The sequence below is a fragment of the Eptesicus fuscus genome, chromosome 6 (assembly GCF_027574615.1).
Source record: "Eptesicus fuscus isolate TK198812 chromosome 6, DD_ASM_mEF_20220401, whole genome shotgun sequence".
Classification (NCBI taxonomy): Eukaryota; Metazoa; Chordata; class Mammalia; order Chiroptera; family Vespertilionidae; genus Eptesicus; species Eptesicus fuscus.
Genome location: NC_072478.1, coordinates 86183456 through 86204061, shown reverse-complemented (window position 1 = coordinate 86204061; position 20606 = coordinate 86183456). Strand labels below are relative to the sequence as shown.

At 41.5% G+C, this 20606-nt stretch overlaps 1 protein-coding gene across 6 annotated transcripts in view; it reads right to left on the bottom strand.

Moving 5' to 3' along the window:
• FBXO38 (F-box protein 38) overlaps positions 1-20606 on the bottom strand; it is a 53605-nt gene that overhangs the window by 1931 nt on the left and 31068 nt on the right. For 2 of the 6 annotated variants that reach the window (XM_028161504.2, XM_054718024.1), the window contains 9 exons: positions 17867-17986; positions 16042-16221; positions 13830-14558; positions 6999-7099; positions 6686-6788; positions 2833-2999; positions 1462-1607; positions 739-842; positions 148-261 (listed from right to left, as the gene is read on the bottom strand). In XM_028161504.2, coding sequence (XP_028017305.1) covers positions 148-261; positions 739-842; positions 1462-1607; positions 2833-2999; positions 6686-6788; positions 6999-7099; positions 13830-14558; positions 16042-16221; positions 17867-17986 — 1764 coding nt within the window. Of the gene's footprint in view, positions 1-147; positions 455-738; positions 843-1461; positions 1608-2832; positions 3000-6685; positions 6789-6998; positions 7100-13829; positions 14559-16041; positions 16222-17866; positions 17987-20606 lie in introns of those variants that run through there. The other 4 variants (XM_008152174.2, XM_028161509.2, XM_008152175.2 and 1 more) reach the window with 4 other exon arrangements.

The following is a 20606-nucleotide window of genomic DNA, read 5'->3' as shown; positions in this document are numbered from 1 at the left end:
AAGCAATAACAGAACACAGATGAAAACATTTATATGGGAAGTGATTCAACAGCCACACTGCTCCCAACTCTCAAACAATCTGTAAGTATCTAACACAGCAGGACACGCTCAAACCAGCGAACACAAATCAAGCCAGGTCATAATTACTTTCTTCATCATCTTCGAAATCGTATCTGGCGAAGCTGTTGGGTTCTGCTGCCCGTAGTGATCTCAACCAGGGGAAGTCAGAAATCATGGAATACGGAGCGCCATCCACAACCCCTGGAAGGAGACAGATGAACAGTGCGACTGCTGCGGAGGCAGACAGGGCAACACGCAGCATTCTGCAGGCAGAGCGTGAATGTGCCTCTGTCCCTCCTGGCTGAAAAGCATTGGACCGGTTCTGGTTTTGCTCCAGCTTGGTCATGGGATCTTGCTCACCCTTTGCTTTCATTAAGCCTCAGTATTTTTCTCTCTATATGTATAAAATAAAGAAGTTAAAACAGGTGCCCTCAAGTCACTTCCAACTCTCAAACTGTAGCCAGTTTCAATTTTCTTCTATTCTTTGTCTCCACACAGTTTGATTACTTTAGGGATGGTAAAGACTCAGACTTTTACCTGGTTCCTGCTACCTGCAGACATTCAAAGCCCCCATCACTCTGCCTAACTGTAAGGCTCCCATTCCCATCTTCCCTAAGGCATGTCTCTCCATGCAGTTAGTGAACAGCTCTTTAGCTTCCCAACCATTTAACTGCTCACCTTCTAAAGTATAGATATCTCGGCCCCAGGGGTACTTGGGGTACTTCTTCAAGTCATCTTCAGTTCGTGTGGCTTCGGGGAAGAATTCATACTTAATGAGCTCTCTGGAGGCAACAAGAAAAATCAAACAAAAATTATAAAACTGGAAATAATGTTGAGATGTGGGGTAGGAAGGAACTGTCAAAATTGTGCCAGGCCTAGATTCTAATGAACATCTCAAAAATTAAATATTAAATACCTAACGGAAGAAGGGTACACTCAAACTAGAGAATACATATCTAGTCAGGTCAAAAAAACTTTACTATCTTCAAAATCATGTCAGGTAAAGAAACCACTCTCCAATCAAATAGCTTGTGTGTGGTACTTAATGTTTATATATCAAATGCCTAAAAAGTCTAATTTTCTGATGATGTAAAACATCAGTTTTAAGATTTTTAATCTGACCTCTTTTTCCATGCCCTAGGGTTAAAGAAATGAAGTCAAATATTCATGTACAGTCTGTTCTTGGAATTTTTTTTACATTTGAAAATAAAAAACTGCAGATACACATGTATGCATTCTAATTTAAGTCCTCTTTCGCTCAGTTTCTCACATTACATTTCATGCTTCAGCGCCTAAAAAGCCCCATGAGATCATTTAAAATAAAGAATAACGAGGACTTGTTCCCATGGCCCTCCCTCGCAACAGGAATGACTGAAGAGACTGGGTGCCACGGTTACTTACTGATTGATGTTTGCTATGGTGTCCATCCAGCTGCGAATGCGCACCTTGTTCCGCACATTGGGAGGGTTACTGAACTCATGGATAATACAGATGTGGTAGGGGTAGGGACCACTAAATAGCTTCTGCTCCAGCGTCAGTGTGTCCACCTATGGAAGAGAGCAGAGCGAGCTGTGGGCCCAGGAACAGAATTCCTTAGAACTCTATCTCCTAGAGATTGGACAATCTTTCCTGGGACCTACATTTTAAAATCGCTGGCTCATTTGAAAATCAAGTATCACATTCAGCCCTGAACATAGTTTGCCATGCTGGGGGTGATGCTTAGCAAATTCTTCTGTCTTGCAAGCTCAGCAACTTACATTTCTTCGTTAAATAAATGCCTATTAATCAGAGAATCCAGAATTAGGTAACTGATCCCAGGAACCTACATCTGAATATGTCCTCCACAGGCTCAAGTATTGATTGCATCATAGACTGAGTGTGCAGTACCAGATGCCCTATTCAGTCTGGCTGAGGCCTATTCCAGCTGCCTGCCCCTCGCAGCCTGTGTTCACATTGCTTTCTTCTCAAGGAATGCCTCTTCCTCACCTCTCCTTATGAAATCTCATCTGTCATCTTAGTGATATTCACGCCTACCTCCTTCTCAGAAAGATTCCAGGGAAGTGTCTTTTTCAGGCCCGGAATATTAGAGAACACTCAACAAGCGGTTTGTTTGTTCAAATATCTCTTCTGGGACTAGACTCTGACACTGACTAATGATTCCTTTCAGCTTTCTTTAGGCACTGAGCACAGTCTTACATATAATGTTCACTTTATTTTTTGTTTTATTGAGAAATAACTGACACACATCACTGTATAAATTTCAGGCACACAGCATGTTGGGCTTGGTTTATGAATATTATGAAATGATAGGTTCAGCTAACATCCATAATTTCATATAGGTACAATAAAAAGCTTACTCTTCATAATAATGATTGCTACTACATGCCAGCAACTGCTCAGCACTTCACACATCTGAATTAACCATCACAAGAATTAGGTTTTTATTCTACTTTTACAGATAGAATTAAGACAGAAGTTAAGTAATCAGCTACAGGTCAGTGAACCAGGATTTGAATCAGGCAGTCTGAAAACAGTCGTGTTGAGTAATAACTGCCCTCATCATAGAACTTGCTAAAAATCCACAGAAATCTAGCAGAGAAGCATAAGTGAAGATCGGCAAAGTCTTCTAGCTAGGTTAAAAGAACTCTGTAGAATCTAAAGAATCATCTCTGTGGGTTGAGCATATGAACATGCCAAATACACAAAAGTTGAAGACTAAGAAAAAATACCACTGCAATACATGTGTCATCAAAAAGGGGCCGAGCTTGGTACCTGCTGCATTGGGCGTAGGTATATGATGCGGTTTCTCTCAGGAGGCATCCGTAGTATCTGGTCTAGTACCTGATCCATGTTCAGTTTCTTGCATTGTGCATAGTCAAATCGGTTTACAAGTGGTGCATTTTCTACTTTTAAATGTTTCAGCACCCTGCACCTGGTAGCTACAAAATGAAAACAATGGTAAGCTCTACAAATAATTTATGCAAAGTAATAGAGCAATGTATGGCCTACTTGGCATCATCTTTGGAGGATTGGCCCAACTCCCTTAGCATAAAATACCACAGATGTAATAAACATCTTTAACAAAGGTCACGTAATGTCACAGAGTACAACTGACAGTTATCACAATCATTTGAAAATGTGATTCCATCCTGTTTAAAAGAAGGTGGTCACTCATATATATGCTAGAGGGATGTTAAGGTACCTTTTTCTATCTAAGAGTTTACTGGCAAGGAATCTTAAGACCCATAGAATGAGTTGCATAAACACAGGAATTATTCAGGAAACATTTACGGAAAAGAATGAATGATGGGATTATTAAATTCCAAAATATTATGGGTAATGATCAAATAAACCTGGAATAATTGACATTTATTACCTTACAGTCACCCACAGAAAATGAGAAGAGTTGATTTTAACTCCTACTGCAGGTAAAAAAGTAGAACCTTAAAAGACCCAGAAATATTTGTATATGTTGGTCTAAAGCTGGACCACTAGCCACCTGCAGCTATTTAAATTTAAATGAACTAAAATGAACAACTCAGTCCCTCCAGCACTAGCCACAGTTCAAGTGTTCGACAGTCACATGTGGCCGTTGGCTATCATATCCAACAGTACAGGGATAAAAAAGTATGCCACGCTGAAAAAAAAATCTAGTTCCTTTTTCCAATCTCAAATTTCAATCTGTTCCATTTTATCCCAGATTTAAACCTGGTCCAACTCAAGAGATGACACTATAAAACTATAAGGCTGATATGCCTGATCTTAACTCTTTAAGGGTATCTTCTATAACGCTTTTGACCAAAATGTCATCAACGTCCTGAGCAATCTGGCCCTGTAACAAACTTGATGTTTGAACAATGAGCAAGTCTCCAGCCTTTCAGACTCATTTCCTCCTTCTGTGACATGACAGGACAGGAAAGGAGGAAAGACAGAAAGAGGACTAGATGGTGATAAGGGTTCAATGGTCATCTGCTGTAAACCCAGACAGGGCTAGGTCGGTTCTAATCTCACTTAGTCATCTCAGCCGCCATAACTTAGCTGTTGTCTAGGGACTGAGCTACTAATCTAAGGTCCTCTGTCCCAGGAGCTGAAGAACTATTTGGTTTAAGGGCAAAAGGCTGAGCCTGAAAGTCATGTGATCCATCACTAGTTCACAGAAGATACAGGGAGAGTCAAGTGAAGAGAAAACCAGTCAGAATCTCAGAGCACTCACAGTAGAAAAGGGAATGAGAAGTCAACCCCCAGAGAAAAAGGGTTAAGAGGTAGAGTCTCAGACCTCAGAGCTGCAAGCATTGCTGTCTTAAACTAGGCTGGGTTCCCCTGCTGTTATGATCTTCTGAGCTTTTAAAGGGCTCCTGTTCTATTTCAGGAGGATACTACAATCTATATATATAAAACCTAATATGCAAATAGACTGAACAGAACTACTGAACCAGTTGCTATGACATGCACTGACCACCGGGGGTCGGGGGGGGGGGGGCGCGCACGTACCATGGTGGGCATTGATTGGCCGCAGTAGGGTGGTGAAGCAGGTGGGGCGGGGCAGGCACCAGGCCAAGGCGGGGCACTGGTTGCTATCATTGGGGCGAGCCTCTGGTGGTTACTGAAAATTCTTTGCTCCTGTGCATCAAGGTCCCACCCAGCACGCGCACCTGTTGCTGGCCCCAATAGCTCGGCGCCATCAGCAGGTGCCCAGTGCTGCCAGCCCTGATCGCCCCTCAGGGCTTCTCCACCTCCCCCTGCTGGAACCGGCCCCAATGGCTCTGCACCATGAGCAGGTGCAAGCGGGGCCGGTGCTATCAGTGTGTGAGATTGGAGTCGGTGGGAGCAGGGCTGCCAGCAGACAGGGGAACAGGGGCCATGGTGGGAGGGGCCAGTTAGGGGCGCAGAGGATGGGCCAAGACCTGCCCCTGTGCCTACCGCAGCCTTGCAGCACACAGTTCCTTTCAAGGTGCACAAATTAGTGCACTGGGGGGGGGGGGGGGGGGCGGGAGGAGTCGCGTCCCTCAGCCCGGCCTGCGCCCTCTCGCAGTCCAGGAGCCCTCAGGGGATATCCTACTGCCACAGAGGCAGGAGAGGCTCCCGCCACCGCTGCTGCACTTGTCAGCCATGCGCCTGGCTTCTGGCTGAGCAGCACTCCCCATGTGGGAGTGCACTAACCACCAGGGGGCAGCTCTTGCGTTGAGTGTCTCCCCACCCTGGTGGTCAGTGTGCATCATAGTGACCAGGTGTTCTAACGTCAGGCCGAAACCAGCTCTCCGACATCTCCCGAGGGGTCCTAGATTGCGAGAGGGCGCAGGCCAGGCTGAGGGACCCCACTGGTGCATGATCGGGGCCAGGGAGAGACGTGGGACTGTGGGAGGGCTCCAGGGTGTGTCCAGCCCATCTCATTCAGTCCCGATTGGCAGGACCCCAGCAGCAAGCTCACCTACCGGTCGGAGCATCTGCCCCCTGGTAGTCAGTGCACGTCATATTGAGCGGTTGAGTGGCCTTAGCATATAATTAGCATATTACACTTTGATTGGTTAAATGGCTGACCAGATGACCGGACATTTAGCATATTACGCTTTTATTATATACGATTAGGTGTTTCAAGACCTCATTGGTTGGAACAGAGAAAAGTACCACCTCTTAAGGGTGAAAATGAATCTAGGGTTCCCAGGTCTGGTATTTTCTAGAATTCAAGAGAGTAGTTAAGTGTTTAAAACTTTTATTTTTCCATTCTAAGATTCTCCTAGTTTATGACAAAATGTTTGGTAAGGATTTTCTTGTTCTGTTTACTACCAGTATTATAGAAGAAGTGCAAAGAAAAGAAAGCCCCTAATTATTTTCTTTGCAATACTAATATAATAGAAATTAACATTAGGCTTTTACTAGAGGTCAGACCCTCTACTGTATGTGTATATGTTATGTACATATGCATACCCACATATCAATCACTGCATTTAACCTTCATAAGTGCTTTATAAGGTAAGCATAATCATGCATACTTCACATACTGGGGGGAAAAACCCCCACAGAGAATATATAACTATCCCATGGCAAGAGACGAGTCAGAGCCTCATAATTTTACATGGATAGGTATCAAAAATATAATTTTGAGTGGAATGGAAAAATAAACAGATCATGTAAAGGACATATTATGTACCTAGAATTTTAAAAGCTCATACAAAGTAATACCCTACTATTTTTTCAGAGATAAACATATATATAAGCAAATACATGCAAGAGTATATATTAAATACACAAGCATAAATGAAGGGAGCTGATGGGATTGGCAAAGAGGGGCAGGGCACGTGGGACTACAAAAAAAGCAGGGCTTGGAATAATGACAATATGCCATGAACTGAGGTTATGTTTAATCATGTCAACCAACTCCAGAGCAGTTAGGCACTTAAGGCCCAGTTACCGCTCCCCCAAAACACTTACACACAAAACATGTCCAACATCACAAAGCTAGCAAATGGCAGAGACAGGCCCCTCACAAATATTATTGAGTAATTATGTGAGAACTACAGAATAAGGTCAGAATTAGATATAATCCAACATAACGATTCCTTTATTAGTCCTTAATTCTTTAAACTCCTTCATGATGCTCTTGTATGACATGGGCCCAAATACATACCATGGATGAACATCATCTTGGGACAGTCTTTTAGCACCAGATCTGTGATTCCACAGTTGGTCATAGTGACTCCAACAAGATTTTTGGACTTTAACACAAGGACCTATGGAGGAGAAAATTTTTTAAGTTAGATGTCTTTTTCTGTACTTTCTTTGGAAAACGTAAATGTTTTCATTGGCACAAGTGAGAAGCCATTATTACCAATTTCTTCTATTTAGAGTAAAAAAAAGTACATAGAGATGGAAAATTTAGTTCCTTTACATTATTCAGGACCTTGGCTGGCCTGAAAGGTAAGGGAGGGCTTTTTCTTCACCTGCACATGGTCATCCTCAATCACAGGATCACTGGTACTGGTGGACTTATCTGCTGTCCGCTTCCGCTTCATGGTATGCCGTGGCTTTGTTTTAGCAACCTCTAGAAAAAGCGAGAGGAACATGGTCCCCAATGGAATACAGTCAGACCACTATTTCCAAGTGACTGTTCCCAAACAGATCGTCCTCCATTACCTCAAACACAGTGTCCTTTTCATCCCTGGGGCATTCTGACAATCTAAGGAACATTCCCATCTCTAGTCACTCAAGCCATCTGAAATATTATTGGTGGATTAAACTCACCAGTTTCCTGCTAAACAACTGTAAGTTCTCGACTACGGCTTAATACATGCATTTCAATGCCTGACATTTGCAGCTATGCTTTGGCTCCACCTGTTCAGTTTTATTTCATACTATTATCTAAGTCATCTCCCACTGCCAATGCCTCTGACACTATTAACCATTCTAGCTCCATCTGCCCAGAACAACTTTCCAGACTTCACTTTTGAAAATACTACTCTTCCCTGAAAAGACCATCTCAAATGCTACCTGCTCTAACAAATCACCTGGATTCCCAAACCTGTTTTGTTTCTCTATTTAAACTAAAAGCTCTTTGAAGGCAATATTACTGCCTTATTTCATTTTTGTATTAATGTCAGCTATTAGCAATGAGCTAAAATGAACATTTATTGAATGAATGGCACTCAGCATTCATTGAATGAATGAATGCATTAGAGCAGCAGTCGCCAACCGGTGGTCCACAGACCACTAGTGGTCCGTGAGGGCCGAAAGGTTGGCGACTGCTGCCATTAGAGATACGTTAGGTGGAATAATAATGACAGCAAATATTTACTGAGTACCTTCTCTGTGTCAGGCACTTTTCTAAGGGTTTCTTACAACAGCCTTTTGAGATAGATTTATTATTCTCCTTATTTTACAAATTAAGAAACTGTGACATGGGAAGCTTGTGAAGGTGTAACTGGTGGAACCAGGAGTAAAACTCAGGTAATCTAGTGCCAATCACTATGCTAGAAAACTTGTAATTCTTTATCTCCCAAACCCTAGTTGGTAAGGCCCTAACTCATTTGCTAGTATTGTTATAAAACGTTGTTTAATTTGCAAAGCAAATATGATTTTAAATACAAGTTCTAAATTCATCTCTAAAACTTAACAAGCACATATATATTCTAAACAAGACTCGGAAAGTCAGTCTTTATTTTTGATATGCATTCTGTAGCAGAGCCGACACGGATGAAGTAAGACTGAGCTTCACGAATGAAATCCTACCATATTGCTCTTCCATACACCACTATTAGACTACAACACTTCACTTGGTAATTCTTCAACTTCAGACATGAAAGATTCCTAAGAAAGATAGGGAAACAATGTGCAAATGTTGCAAATTCCCAAAGGCTTGGGGTTAGATGGGAACTCTAAAGCAAGTGTCCTCAAACTATAGCCCGCGGGCCACATGCGGGTGTTTTTGCCGTTTTGTTTTTTTTACTTCAAAATAAGATATGTGCAGTGTGCATAGGAATTTGTTCATAGTTTTTTTTAAACTACAGTCCGGCCCTCCAACGGTCTGAGGGACAGTGAACAGGCCCCCCGTTTAAAAAGTTTGAGGACCCCTGCTAAAGAGTTAGTCTAAGTGTGTGTTTTTTACATACCAGAACCTTTCCTCCACTATCTGAAACCTTTGGGAAATTTCACCATGCAAAACTGAAATAAGCTGCTTTGGATGAAGCTTAAAAGGGAACCCAAGAGTTCTTTCTACCCATCAAACTTCCTAAACTGATCCTGAACCCAAGCAAAGCCCAGGGGTTCTGGAAAAAACATAAAAACTATTGATCTAGGCAAGCCAGTGAAGGCTGCTTCCCACAGTATTCCTCTAAGAACTTCGTGCAAAATCTAATTATCTTCATTAACAAGGCACCTTCTAAAGGCAGCATATTTCACGTAATAGATAAAATTCACACACTTGTTACAACCAACAATAGGTCCTGGTTCCCTCTCCCCATACCACAAAAATGAAAAGGAACAAACGTACAAAAAGCACGTTTGTTTCCATTCCTTTGTGACAGTGTTCAGAGCAGAATTTTCTATTAGCATTCTCTGTTCACAATCCAATTTTCAAACTCTCACCTTCCTAGATTGCTCTCTCCCCTCCCCTTTAGTTCATTAGAATATATGGTTCAAAGTTAAATTTCCTACTCTCCAGAGTGCCCACATTGACTGCTTATGTTTTCTAAGAAAAGTTATAAAACTAAATCACATTTTATATACCGATAACCTTGAAAAACAAAGGCTTCCCAATGTATAAGGAAAACAGAGTTCACCCTGTTATTTTCTTATGCCACTTTCTTCGTTTAGGGACAACTGTTAGTGAATTCATACATACATCACAGCGATTTCCAACCTTACTCATCTTATGGCACACACAAATATCTAAAATTCTGCAGCACACCAAAAATGTATTTTTTGCTGACAAAAAAATGGGTATAATTCTGATTCATTCACACTAGATGGCTATTGTGTTGGTTGTTGTCAATTTTAATTTGACAATCTTAGGGAAAAGAGGTCAGTGTCCCTGACTAAATAGGTATTGCTTATTTTAAAAATTCTTGCAGCACACTGGTTAAAAATCGCTGATCCACCAGTAACAACATACTTCAAATGATGGTTCCTACCACTGATTAAGTTCACAATTATTCACTGAGCCCCATTATTCTAGAAGCTGGGCATATAATAGCGAACAAGCAGACATTGTCCCTGCCCTCATAGAGCTCATAGTCTATTGGAAAGACAGAAAAACACGAAATTACAACATAGTACAGTTAACATTAGGTTAGAAGGTGATACAGAAACACAACTGGCTTGCTAAAGCTAACCAATCCAGTGTTAAGTGTCAAGGAAAGAAGTTAGTATTTTATGAGAATCACACCATATCAATCCTAAATGTTATTCTTTGACAATCCAATTAGTTATTTTTGTGATACTTATTTTATAAAGTATTATACAATGAGGCTAAAAAAAACTTAGAGGCTTTTATTATCAAAATAGGAATTCACAAGACAAATAACTATATTAGCTTCTAACATAGTTTTAACACTAGATAAGGTCATAGATTGAAAACTAAATAAAAAACTCAAATGTTTTCTTTAAAGTAATTTTTAAAAAATCCATAACACTCAATCAAGTTTGTACCTTTATGAGTTGGATTTTTTTCTCCTTAAAACTTTTAAAGCATGATGGCTGATAGATATAAAAAATGTGCTAGATTAAAAATAAGATGAAAGCCATCCAAATAACTTGTTTTCCTTTCCAAAAGATCTGGATAGTATTAAAAGCAGCTCTTTGACATTTCTCCAGAAAACTGTTATTGAAAGTAAGTAATCAACCAAAGGACTTGTATGCATGTATATAAGCATAACCAATGGACACAGACAGTATGGGGACGAGGGCAGGTGCTGGGGGTGGGAGCGTCTGGGGAGAGATCAAAGGACACATATATAATACTTTCAACAATAAAGAACTTAAATTTAAAAAAAATAAAAAGAAAAGTAAATGGACATTTGTATTGTGTGTAAAAAATATTAGAAAATAATTAACCTACTATTTACACATCAGCTACATACACAAGAAGTCTTCTCAAATTAAAAAAAAATAACAAGATAACAAATGTAATTTACTTAAAAAAGTAAAATGCGCTGCAAGAAATCTTTTTTTTTTTTTTAATTCTTGGGAATTATTTAACCTAAGAAAAAGTTCTAGTCACAAAACAAGTCAGAAGGAAACCGTAAGAGGGATAGCAGAACACAAAACAAAAAAGAAGTCAAAGCCCCCTATCTCCCTATGGTTAATATAAAGGATCTATGTTAAAAACAAAAATAAAACAAACCAAAACCTCCAAAATGGTAACAACTATAAAATTTTACGGGGAGACATAAGACAAAATAGGAGACAAAATAATAGTTTCGAAATAGGAAGGCTCAGTGCTACAAAAATGACAATAATCTTTTCAGTCAACAGAAATCCAAACCAAAACAAGATTTGCTTTTAGAGCTTGACAAAATTATTTTAAAATACAACTCTAAAAAGTAAATGATAAAATATGACTAGGCAAGGAAATTTTGACAAAAAATAATGAAAGAGGATAGAGCAATGGAATAGAATTGAATGCCCAGAGACAAACTTAAGTGTATCAAAGAGACAAAAGAGCATTTCAAAATAGTGACACGAGAATGGATGTCAATAAATAGTACTGACACAACCTGGTGACAGTTTGAAATAAAATATCAAGTTAGTTCCCACAGATTAAAATAATAAACAAAAAATGAATTAAAAAAATGCAGAGATGTGAACAATTATTTGAAATAGTTGTTGGAAAGGCCTTCCATAGCATAAAAACAAAGGGAAAAAACCATAAAAGTAAACACATAGATCTGACTTTACAAATGAAAAAAAGCGAACAACAAAAGTGTCCTAATGTGGAGTTTCTGTTTAATGGGGAGTTGCTGTGTATGGGATGTTTCTGTGTATGGGCATAGAATTTCTGTTCCGAATGATGAAAAGTTCAGATGGATGCTGATGATGTTTGCAAACATATGAACACACTTAATGCCAATGAACTACAGACTTCAAAATGGTTAAAATGGTAAATTCCATTATGCTTAAAAAAATATCATAAAGCATTTAAAATTCAAGCCAGGAAAAAGTATTTTCATCATATGACTGAACTAGTTTTTGCAAAGCATAATGAAATCTTCAAATAAAACTCATATACTATGTTTTAATATGAGTTTATGCTACTATGAGAATTAGCACATAATTAAGTTCTCATATTTATCTTGTAAAAGCTTATTTTTGTTCGTTTAATTCCACATGATGCAATCAGGTCTACTTAGTATATAAAAATCAACTCTATGTCTTGCGGGGGATTGTAAGATTTTTAAATTGAGGGAAACTTGAATAAAATTAAAATATATTATTACTAGTGGCCCGGTGCACGAAATTCGTGCATGGAGGGGGGCTGGGACTGCTGGCTCCTAACTGCTCACCTGCCTGCTTGCCTGATTGCCCCTAACCCCTCTGCCTGCCTGATCACCCCTAACCTCTCTGCCTGCCTGATTGCCCCTAACTGCCCTCCCCTGTCGGCCTGTTCTCGCCCCCAACTGCCTCTGCCTGCCTGATCACCCCTAATTGCCCTCCCCCGCCGGCCTGATCTCACCCCCAACTGCCCTCCCCTGCAGGCCTGGTTGCCCCCAAGGCCCTCCCCTGCTGGCCTGATCTCGCCCCCAATTGCCCTCCCCTGCCAGCCTGGTTGCCCCCAACTTCCCTCCCCTACTGGCCTGATCTTACCCCCAACAGCCCTCCCCTGCCGGCCTGATCTCGCCCCTAACTGCTCTCTCCTGCCGGCCTGATCACCCCTAACTGCCTCTGACTACCTGATCGCCCCTAACTGCCCTCCCCTGCTGGCCTGATCTTGCCCCCAACTGCCCTCCCCTGCCAGCCTGGTTGCCCCCAACTGCTCTGATCTTGCCCCCCACTGCCGGCCTGGTTGCCCCCAACTGCCCTCCCCTGGCAGCCTGATTTTGACCCCAACAGCCCTCCCCTGCCAGCCTGATCTTGCCCCCAACTGCTCTCCCCTGTCAGCCTGATTGCCCCTAACTGCCTCTGCCTGCCTGATCACCCCTAACTGCCCTCCCCTGCCGGCCAATTTGGTTCTGATTGATTGGTTTTTATGCCAGTCAGCATCAAAAGCTCCACCTCCTAGGTAACCATTGGCTCCTCACATTCACCCAGATTTGATTCTGATTTGCTTATTTCTATGCCAGTCAGCATCTCCGGGCCTATCTCTGGGCCTGATCAGAGAGGCGGCTCTGATCAGCAGTCCCTGCGGAGGCCCAGAGAGAAACAGAGGCGTGGCTGCTGGAGAAGCCCAGAGAGAAAGAGAGAGGCAACAGCTGATCAACAGCTGCTATGGAGGCTGTGGATCAGACCCTGCCTCTCTCTTCGGGCCTCTCCCTTGGCAGTAAGTGCTGGGTCATCACACCTGCAGCGGTGGCAACCCAGCACTGACTGCAGATATGACTTCCGGTCAAGCCTTCAGTCAGTCATTACGGACCCTGGGTTTTTATATATTAGGATTCATTGATAGGTACACATGACTTAATAAAGACAGAGGTAACTTAAAAATAAGGTCTGATATAAATACAATTATGACTAAGAAATGTGCTCACCCCACCCATTAGTGTTCACATTATAAATATTAATGAAATTATATACACACATGTTTGATTATAACTTTACCAAAATAATCCTCAGCTAAATTACTTACCTGCTTATATCCTGGCAAATGTAACTAGAAACAAAACTACACTTCAGAAAAAATTACTAGGTAACTACAGAGGCAGATATAGGGGTATATCCATACATGTTCCCACAGCCCCAGCAACTTCAGGTCCTTACCTTCTGGCTAAGGTTCAAAACTTCACCCACAGTAAGACTTCCCTAAGCATGGGATGGCAGTAGAGGTTATCTATTGGAGCTTACACATCGGAATCAGTGTTGTGTTTAGGGTAATATACACATAATACTTTTTTCTTAGAAACAACTTCTTGAGTTTTTCTGGGTTGGATGCTTTACAAGCTGTTTTACACACCCTTCCCTCCCTCCATCACTGCTGAAAATTAGGTCAAAATCTGTAGGATCCCAGAACACCAACATAGAATTCAGTTTGCCCCACTGGATTTATGTAGGAAAACGTATGGAATGAGCTAATGTCCTTCTCCAGTCCTAACCTGCAGTTGCTAGTCCTGGCAGTATTGTCATACCTGACTCAGATACCAGCGGTACATGGGAGAGTCTGCTCCTGGCCCTTGTTAGGGGCCTCCGAGGGTAGTCTTCATTAGACTGCACGTCACAGCTCTCAGGCTGGGAGCTCCCCCTCCTGTCCTCACCTGTAGCCCCAGAGCCACTCCCATTAGTCCTCTCATCATGTGCTGGGCCTGAAGACCCCCCTTGTGGCAGAGTCCTAAAGGAAAAGGCGGATCTCGTACCATCCGGGCCATTCACAACACAGGCTCGGCTGGTTGAAGGACGTTCCTCATCAGAACACCTGCTAGTTCTCCTTTGGGATTCCTGGGGCCTGTGACAGCAGCATCTGGGGCAGACAGAACTCTCTGCATCTCCCTCCTCCATGGAGTCCTCTGACCCAGCAGGGGAGCAGACACACTGCCTGGACACATCCACTTCTGCAGGGCTAGGCTCGGAAGACCCGCTGCTGTTCACTGTCCTTACACAGTCAGGGCTTTGAGAAGCAGTGCTGAGTGAGCTGGAGTTTCCCACTGTGCTGGCGGAGGTGCTGCTGCAGCTGGGATACACATCCTTGTTTTTTTTCTTTTCAGGAATATCCCTAGCTGCTTTCATATCGGCTTTGATCTGCTCACTGGTGACCTGACAGCCTTTCTCACAGCTGCTTTCCTCGAGGGGAAACTGCTTCGATTGGCCCATCTGATGGGAGTTGTACCTCTTTCGAAGTGGAGTCTTGCCTTTTCCACTTACTGCTTATAGAAAAAGAAGAATGGCCCAAGGAAAAGAAAAGATTTCAGTACAAATTCTGGACAAAAGGCAAGAATAAATTTGGAACAGGAAACAACGTACACTAATTTTCCTAAAGTATAATGGTGACCACATCACTCAGTTACTAAAAAATTCTCTATGGCTCCCTAGTGCTTTCCAGGTTTATACTCCTCAGCTCAGCCTTCAAGGCTCAGTATGATCTGATTCCATACTTACCTTCTATTCTTCTCCCCTCTGTATACATTCTATACCCCAGCCCAAACTTTTCCCCAACTATACCCCTGCCTTATTCCCTCAGGGCCTTTGTTCTCACCAATTCTTCAGCCTTGGACCTCTGTTCAATCTGTTCTGCACCCCCACACCTCTGTAATACATTCCCTGTGGTATTACTAAACATGTTTCCGACCTGACACTTCAATCAGACTAGAGGTTCCCCAGAGAGATCATGCCTTACTCATTTCTATCCCTCATGGCATCTAACAGTTCCTGAGGCACAGTAAGGCTCAATGACTATATAAAGGGCACATAAAAACAAATCGTGTTTTATCAGGCTGGCAGAAGATCTAGTTTCTACATTCAGAAACTGAACTTTCTAGGAAACATAAGTTAACCAGCTGGTCACATTACTAATTTCAGTTTCTATTAAAGCTCATTTCAACCACAGTGTAAAGATATCTGAATTTCTTAAAAGGCATAAAATAAGAATTGTGTGATTAGTCAATGGTGAGTAAATTTCCCAAGTCTAAAGAACTGAGCTTTCCGTACACAGAAGTGTATATTTATTTCAGGTTTTGTGTTAAATGTATAATGAACTAAGCATTCAAACATATAAAGGAGAGAGTGCCCAAGAAAAAACGAGTGGAGAATTTTTAAAACCTCATCCTTTGCTGAAAGTGGTAAGCATATGGTTCTGAGGAACAAGGTGGAAGGAAAGACAAGGAAGAAGTAAGAACCTAAACGTTAAGAGAAGTACAGTTTTCTGGTGAAGCAAATGGCAGAAGGCTGTGGACCAGATTTGAAAAGAGGCAGGGGATTATAGGAACATACTTAAAAGGATTCTCCGAGCACCAAACCAGCCACCAACATCCACTAAGCACAACTGGACAGGTTATGAGCTGGGGAATGTCTGTGTGTTCATTGCTCTGGATGGCTCACTGACTAAGCTCCCTCTAACCCCTAACCCCCTGACATCGCCACTTCCTAAAAGCTTAGGAGTCACAGTCCTCACGTCTTCTGTCCCCGGAGCCCTGACTCCACAATGTTTTTGTTGTGCTCCACTCACCCTAGATAGCACACCCGGATTACACTCTCACTTGGGCTACTGCCTTTCCTGCTCCTGTCACATTTCGTAAGGAAATGTGAACTGCACCCAAGCCATGGTGGGACATCTTATATAAATAAAGGCCATGTGTGTCGGTTCTCATGACTCTCACTAGTAGGTCAGGGCATGACAAAATCTCTCACCTGACAATTCCCTGGATTGCTCTGACTCTCTCTTTTTTTCTTCCCGCTCAGAGTAACGCCGAGTACCATTCTTAGGAATCCAGACTTCTTGGAGCTCTAGACTATCTTCCTCATCATCACTCTCTGAATCATGAACAGTAATTGGAGTTGGTTTTACTACCCGCTGAAGACCACTGGGTCCTAAAACAAAAAGCACAGGCGTAAGTTATTTTTTTGCCCAAGAAAAGCTCTCATTCTAAGTATTGTTTCCACGAACCTGGGCTCACACACATGCTTTGGTTCTATGAAGCCTCCCTTATCACTCATTTTAATGGGGTATACACTAGGATGAGACACTGTGAAAGCACTTTAACTCTAAAGCATTATATAAACATTAAGTATGATTAACATGTCAAAAACTTTATACATTTCTAAAGACAAATTAAAACAGATTATATGGCCTCTCCCTATAGGATCTTCACTATTTGAAAATGTCACGTAAGCCGCCCTCGCCAGTGTTTCCCAATGGTTACAACATCGGCCCATACACCAAAGGGTCTTGGATTCAATTCCTGGTCAAGGGCACTTACCTGGGTTTCAGGTTCACTCCGACCCACAGTTGGGGTGCATACGGGAGTTAACCAGTCCATGTGTCTCCCTCAGCATTGATGTTTCTATCTCTTTCTCCCCCTCCCTCCCTCCACCCTGCTCTCCCTATCTCTATGAAAAGCAATGGAAAAAACATCCTCAGGTGAGAATTACCAAGAAAAGAAAAAGTCATATAAGTCATGCTAATATAATCAAAATAACAGTCATGATAATCATTTTTAAAATAGTCTGTTTTTCCAATTTTGCAAATGTACAAAGAAGGCAAAGGAAATGAAGATGAACCTCAGACACGTATGGGACTCTCTGCATTCTTTAACGGAATAAAGATCTATCTCATTGGATGCACCTAAAGGCTAGATGCACCGTTACAGTTTGGTTGAATATTTACAGGTATGTAAAGAATGTTTAATCTGCTTGGCACCACACACAGTAAACCTTTAGCTTCTATGAGCCAATTTTCTTGGGAGAGTGACTGATATTCGCTCCATCAATAAAATGTAAGCTCCAAGGAACCTCACCTATCTTTTTCCTGTTAATATTGTACAATTCCTGGCAAAGAATAGGCACTCAATATTAGTTAAGTGACTGACTGTAAGACACTTAAAACAGTGTAAACATATTTTCAACTCAAAGACAAGGTAGCCTTCCAATAGATCAGGAGTGAAATAATTTTAATTATAATCTCAATTCTGTCCCTTGCTCATTGGCTGAGTGGGCAAAAACTTTCAAACTTGTGGAGGAATATTAGTTTCGCTACTGCAAAATGGATGGTATTAGATCATCTTTAAGGGCCTTTGACTATAGCCTGCCATAAGTCAACCAGAACAAAAGATTAGATCTTGACCTATTTACTAAACCAGGTCAACTCTCCACTGCTTCCCCTCAACACCAAAATGAAGGGAGAGGAGAAGCAAAATATTTAGTCAGGTCATTTATTTTCCCATCAACAATTTGAGTGCTTTCTTTCTCTACACACACACACACACACACACACACACGGGGCATATGCCAATAAAGTTGCTGTCACAGTTACAAAAAATTAAGAGCAAACTTCAGTAAAATATATATACAAGTAGCAGGGAGAACACAAATATAGTCCTCAATAATAAATAGCATATAACAGATCATTAGCCGTAATGTAAAAAAAATAATTTTTTTTTAAATTAACCATTCTTAGTGTTTCACTTCATTAGTCAGGCCCTAGTTTTTACATGACTGTGGGAAGTCACATGGTTACCTGCTTGTTCCTCATCAACATCCACAGGAAGAACTGCCTGACTGTGAGCTGGAGTCTCATGTCCACTCTCAGCCATCACCTCTCCATCTTCTTGCACCATGTCTTCCATCTCATTCAATGCTTAAATAAAAAATAAACAAAGTCAAACCAGAAAAGGTCTAAGAAAACCACAAAGGCAGCCCAAACAGGGCACCCTTGAGATATGAACACGCCCCTGATTATTAGGCCCACTTTGGAAAAATATCATAAAATTGTGCTTCACTATATTAACATTAACAAGAAGTGGCCAACTGTTCTGTAGGAGAGGAGGGATCACTTGGTGAAGAAAGCCCATCACTGTAAGATGAAAGCAAGGACAAAGGCACACAGCTGAGAGAAAACACCATTTTCATTCCTGAAGATGCTATCAGAGATGGCTATACCAGGCAACTGTTTGTCTCCCTCTAAGCTATTTGCTTTAAGGTAGGAAGAGCCACCTACTAGAAGACCTTAGGATTATCTTATAAGCAATTAGTTTCACAGTACCTGCCAGCTAATCCAGGATGTTCTGGGTAGGCAAGCTCAAATTGTGTTTCCTTTCCTACTCCCTAGAGCCTCTGGTATCATTTTTGGCTAATGTGTGGCAAGGATTACTAACAAATACACTAAGTACATTATTGACATTTTAATAGTACTCAAATATTTAATTTGCAACAAAGTCTTCACTACAGTTACTAGTGCCTATCTATATATATAAAAGCCTAAGCAACCGAACAACCGGTTGCTATGATGTGCACTGACCACAAGGGGCCAGCCGCTCAACGCACAGGATCGGGCTCCCTCCTGTCTGGATCGGGCCTGCAGGGATTGGGCTGAAATCAGCTATCCAACATCCCCTGAGGGGTCCCGGATTGCTGGAGGGTGCAGACCAGGCCGAGGGACCCCAACGGTGCATGATTCTGTGCACCAGGCCTCTAGTCAATAAATAAAAATGTGTACTTTTATATTTTTTCCAGAGGATAAGCACAGTGAACAACTTCAGACTGCTAAGCTTCAATAAGTTTATTGTAAGTACTAAAGTTTTAATCAGTTTACCAGTCTTAAGATAAAATGATCACTTTTCTAAGAGGACCCTAAATAAAAAATTGCTGGCTTTGCTAGCTTTTTAAAATTAAATCCAAATCCTTCAAGTCAGTATTCAGGGCACTCAATCCAGTACCCCCTTAATCCCTAAACGTGTGTGCCTGATCTCAGTTTGAGTCAAGATAATACCAATACTATCCTACACCTTTACAGCTCAGGCTCAACTCAGAGAAGGGCGGATGTCCACCCTGTTCATCACTATATCCTCAATGCTTAAGATGTTCAATAACTACTGCTGAGAAATCAGCCATCCAACCATTTGAGTTAGATGAAAAAAACCGAAAGAGAATCTGGTTCCTGAAAGAATCTCCTTAAAGAGACAAACCAAGTTAATGCAAGCTAATGAAGCTAAATACAACAGGGTGATAAAGGGTGGATGGCTTTGCTTCATTCTGGGGTTGGTCCAAAACTCATTAGAGGCCCATGTGTGAAAAGTTTTAAAATTCTACATTAAGGAAAGTAAACATGTCAATCCAAATTTTAATCTAACTTTACAAATAATGCTAAATTTGCACCTAGAGTTGAAGCATCAATGTTAGTCATGCCAACTAATTCTCATTGATCCTTTTTAATTTTTAATCTTTGTGACACTTTTTTTTTAATTGCTAGCCTTTCACAGTACAAAATCACAAGATCTCTGATTTGACAAGACTGTACCTCAAATATTTGGTTTGTGTGTAAGTTCCACACAAACTAAAAGCTTAAGTTTCTATGTCAGTATATTTGAGTTCCATTGTTCTCTCTTAAATCAAACACAGTGTTCTTGCACATATTTTGATCCCTGCTGCACGAATAAGTGATTCACAATGGAAGGCGTTCTCCATTATGCACTGAGAAACATACGGCCAAGTAACTTTCCAGTGGAGTCTAGAATCTGTCAGGTAAATTAACTCCAACCACAACTGGGTTCAGAGGGTTTGGGTGGTTCTATACTACAGCTGCTGTCAGTTTCCCATGGATGGTCTGTGTTCTCTGAAGTCCAGATCCTTATGGTGCCAGTGACCAGTATGATGACACTCAGGGACCACAAGGCAAAAGAGATAATACCTAATCTCACCTCACTCCCTCTCCTTAGCTCCTAGCACCTTCTGCTCTGTACTTTCTTTTTTTTTTGTGGGGGGAGGGTAGGGACAGGGGCGGCGGCAGATATTTAGCTGTAGGTTTGAAATGTCTGAGAGTACTTAGGTGGAAATAAAACGGATAAAGCCAGATATAACTGCAATATTTCAAAAAGTAGAAATGGGCAACAATGACAAATGCTGCTGAGATGTCAAGTAAGATGAAAGTGGAGAAATGACTACTAGCTTTTGCTAAGGGTCACTGTTGACTTTCAAGAATCAAAATGGAGAGTTCTGTAGAGAATGTGTGAGGTGGGAAAGGGAAGACAATGTCTACAGATGATTCCTAGATGAGGGGCTGCATACAAAAGAGTGACCCTAAAGGAAGTCATGCTCTCTACACAGTATGCTTTCATTATCAAAGCAGTTACATACCATCAGGGCTCTTTGTTCTCATAAATTACTGTGCCCACAAGAATGGGTGAGGGGGCAACAGATAGATGGCTAGAAGAGATTCTTCCCTAGTTCTTTTCTCTTTTTTTAAAAAATATATTTTTTAT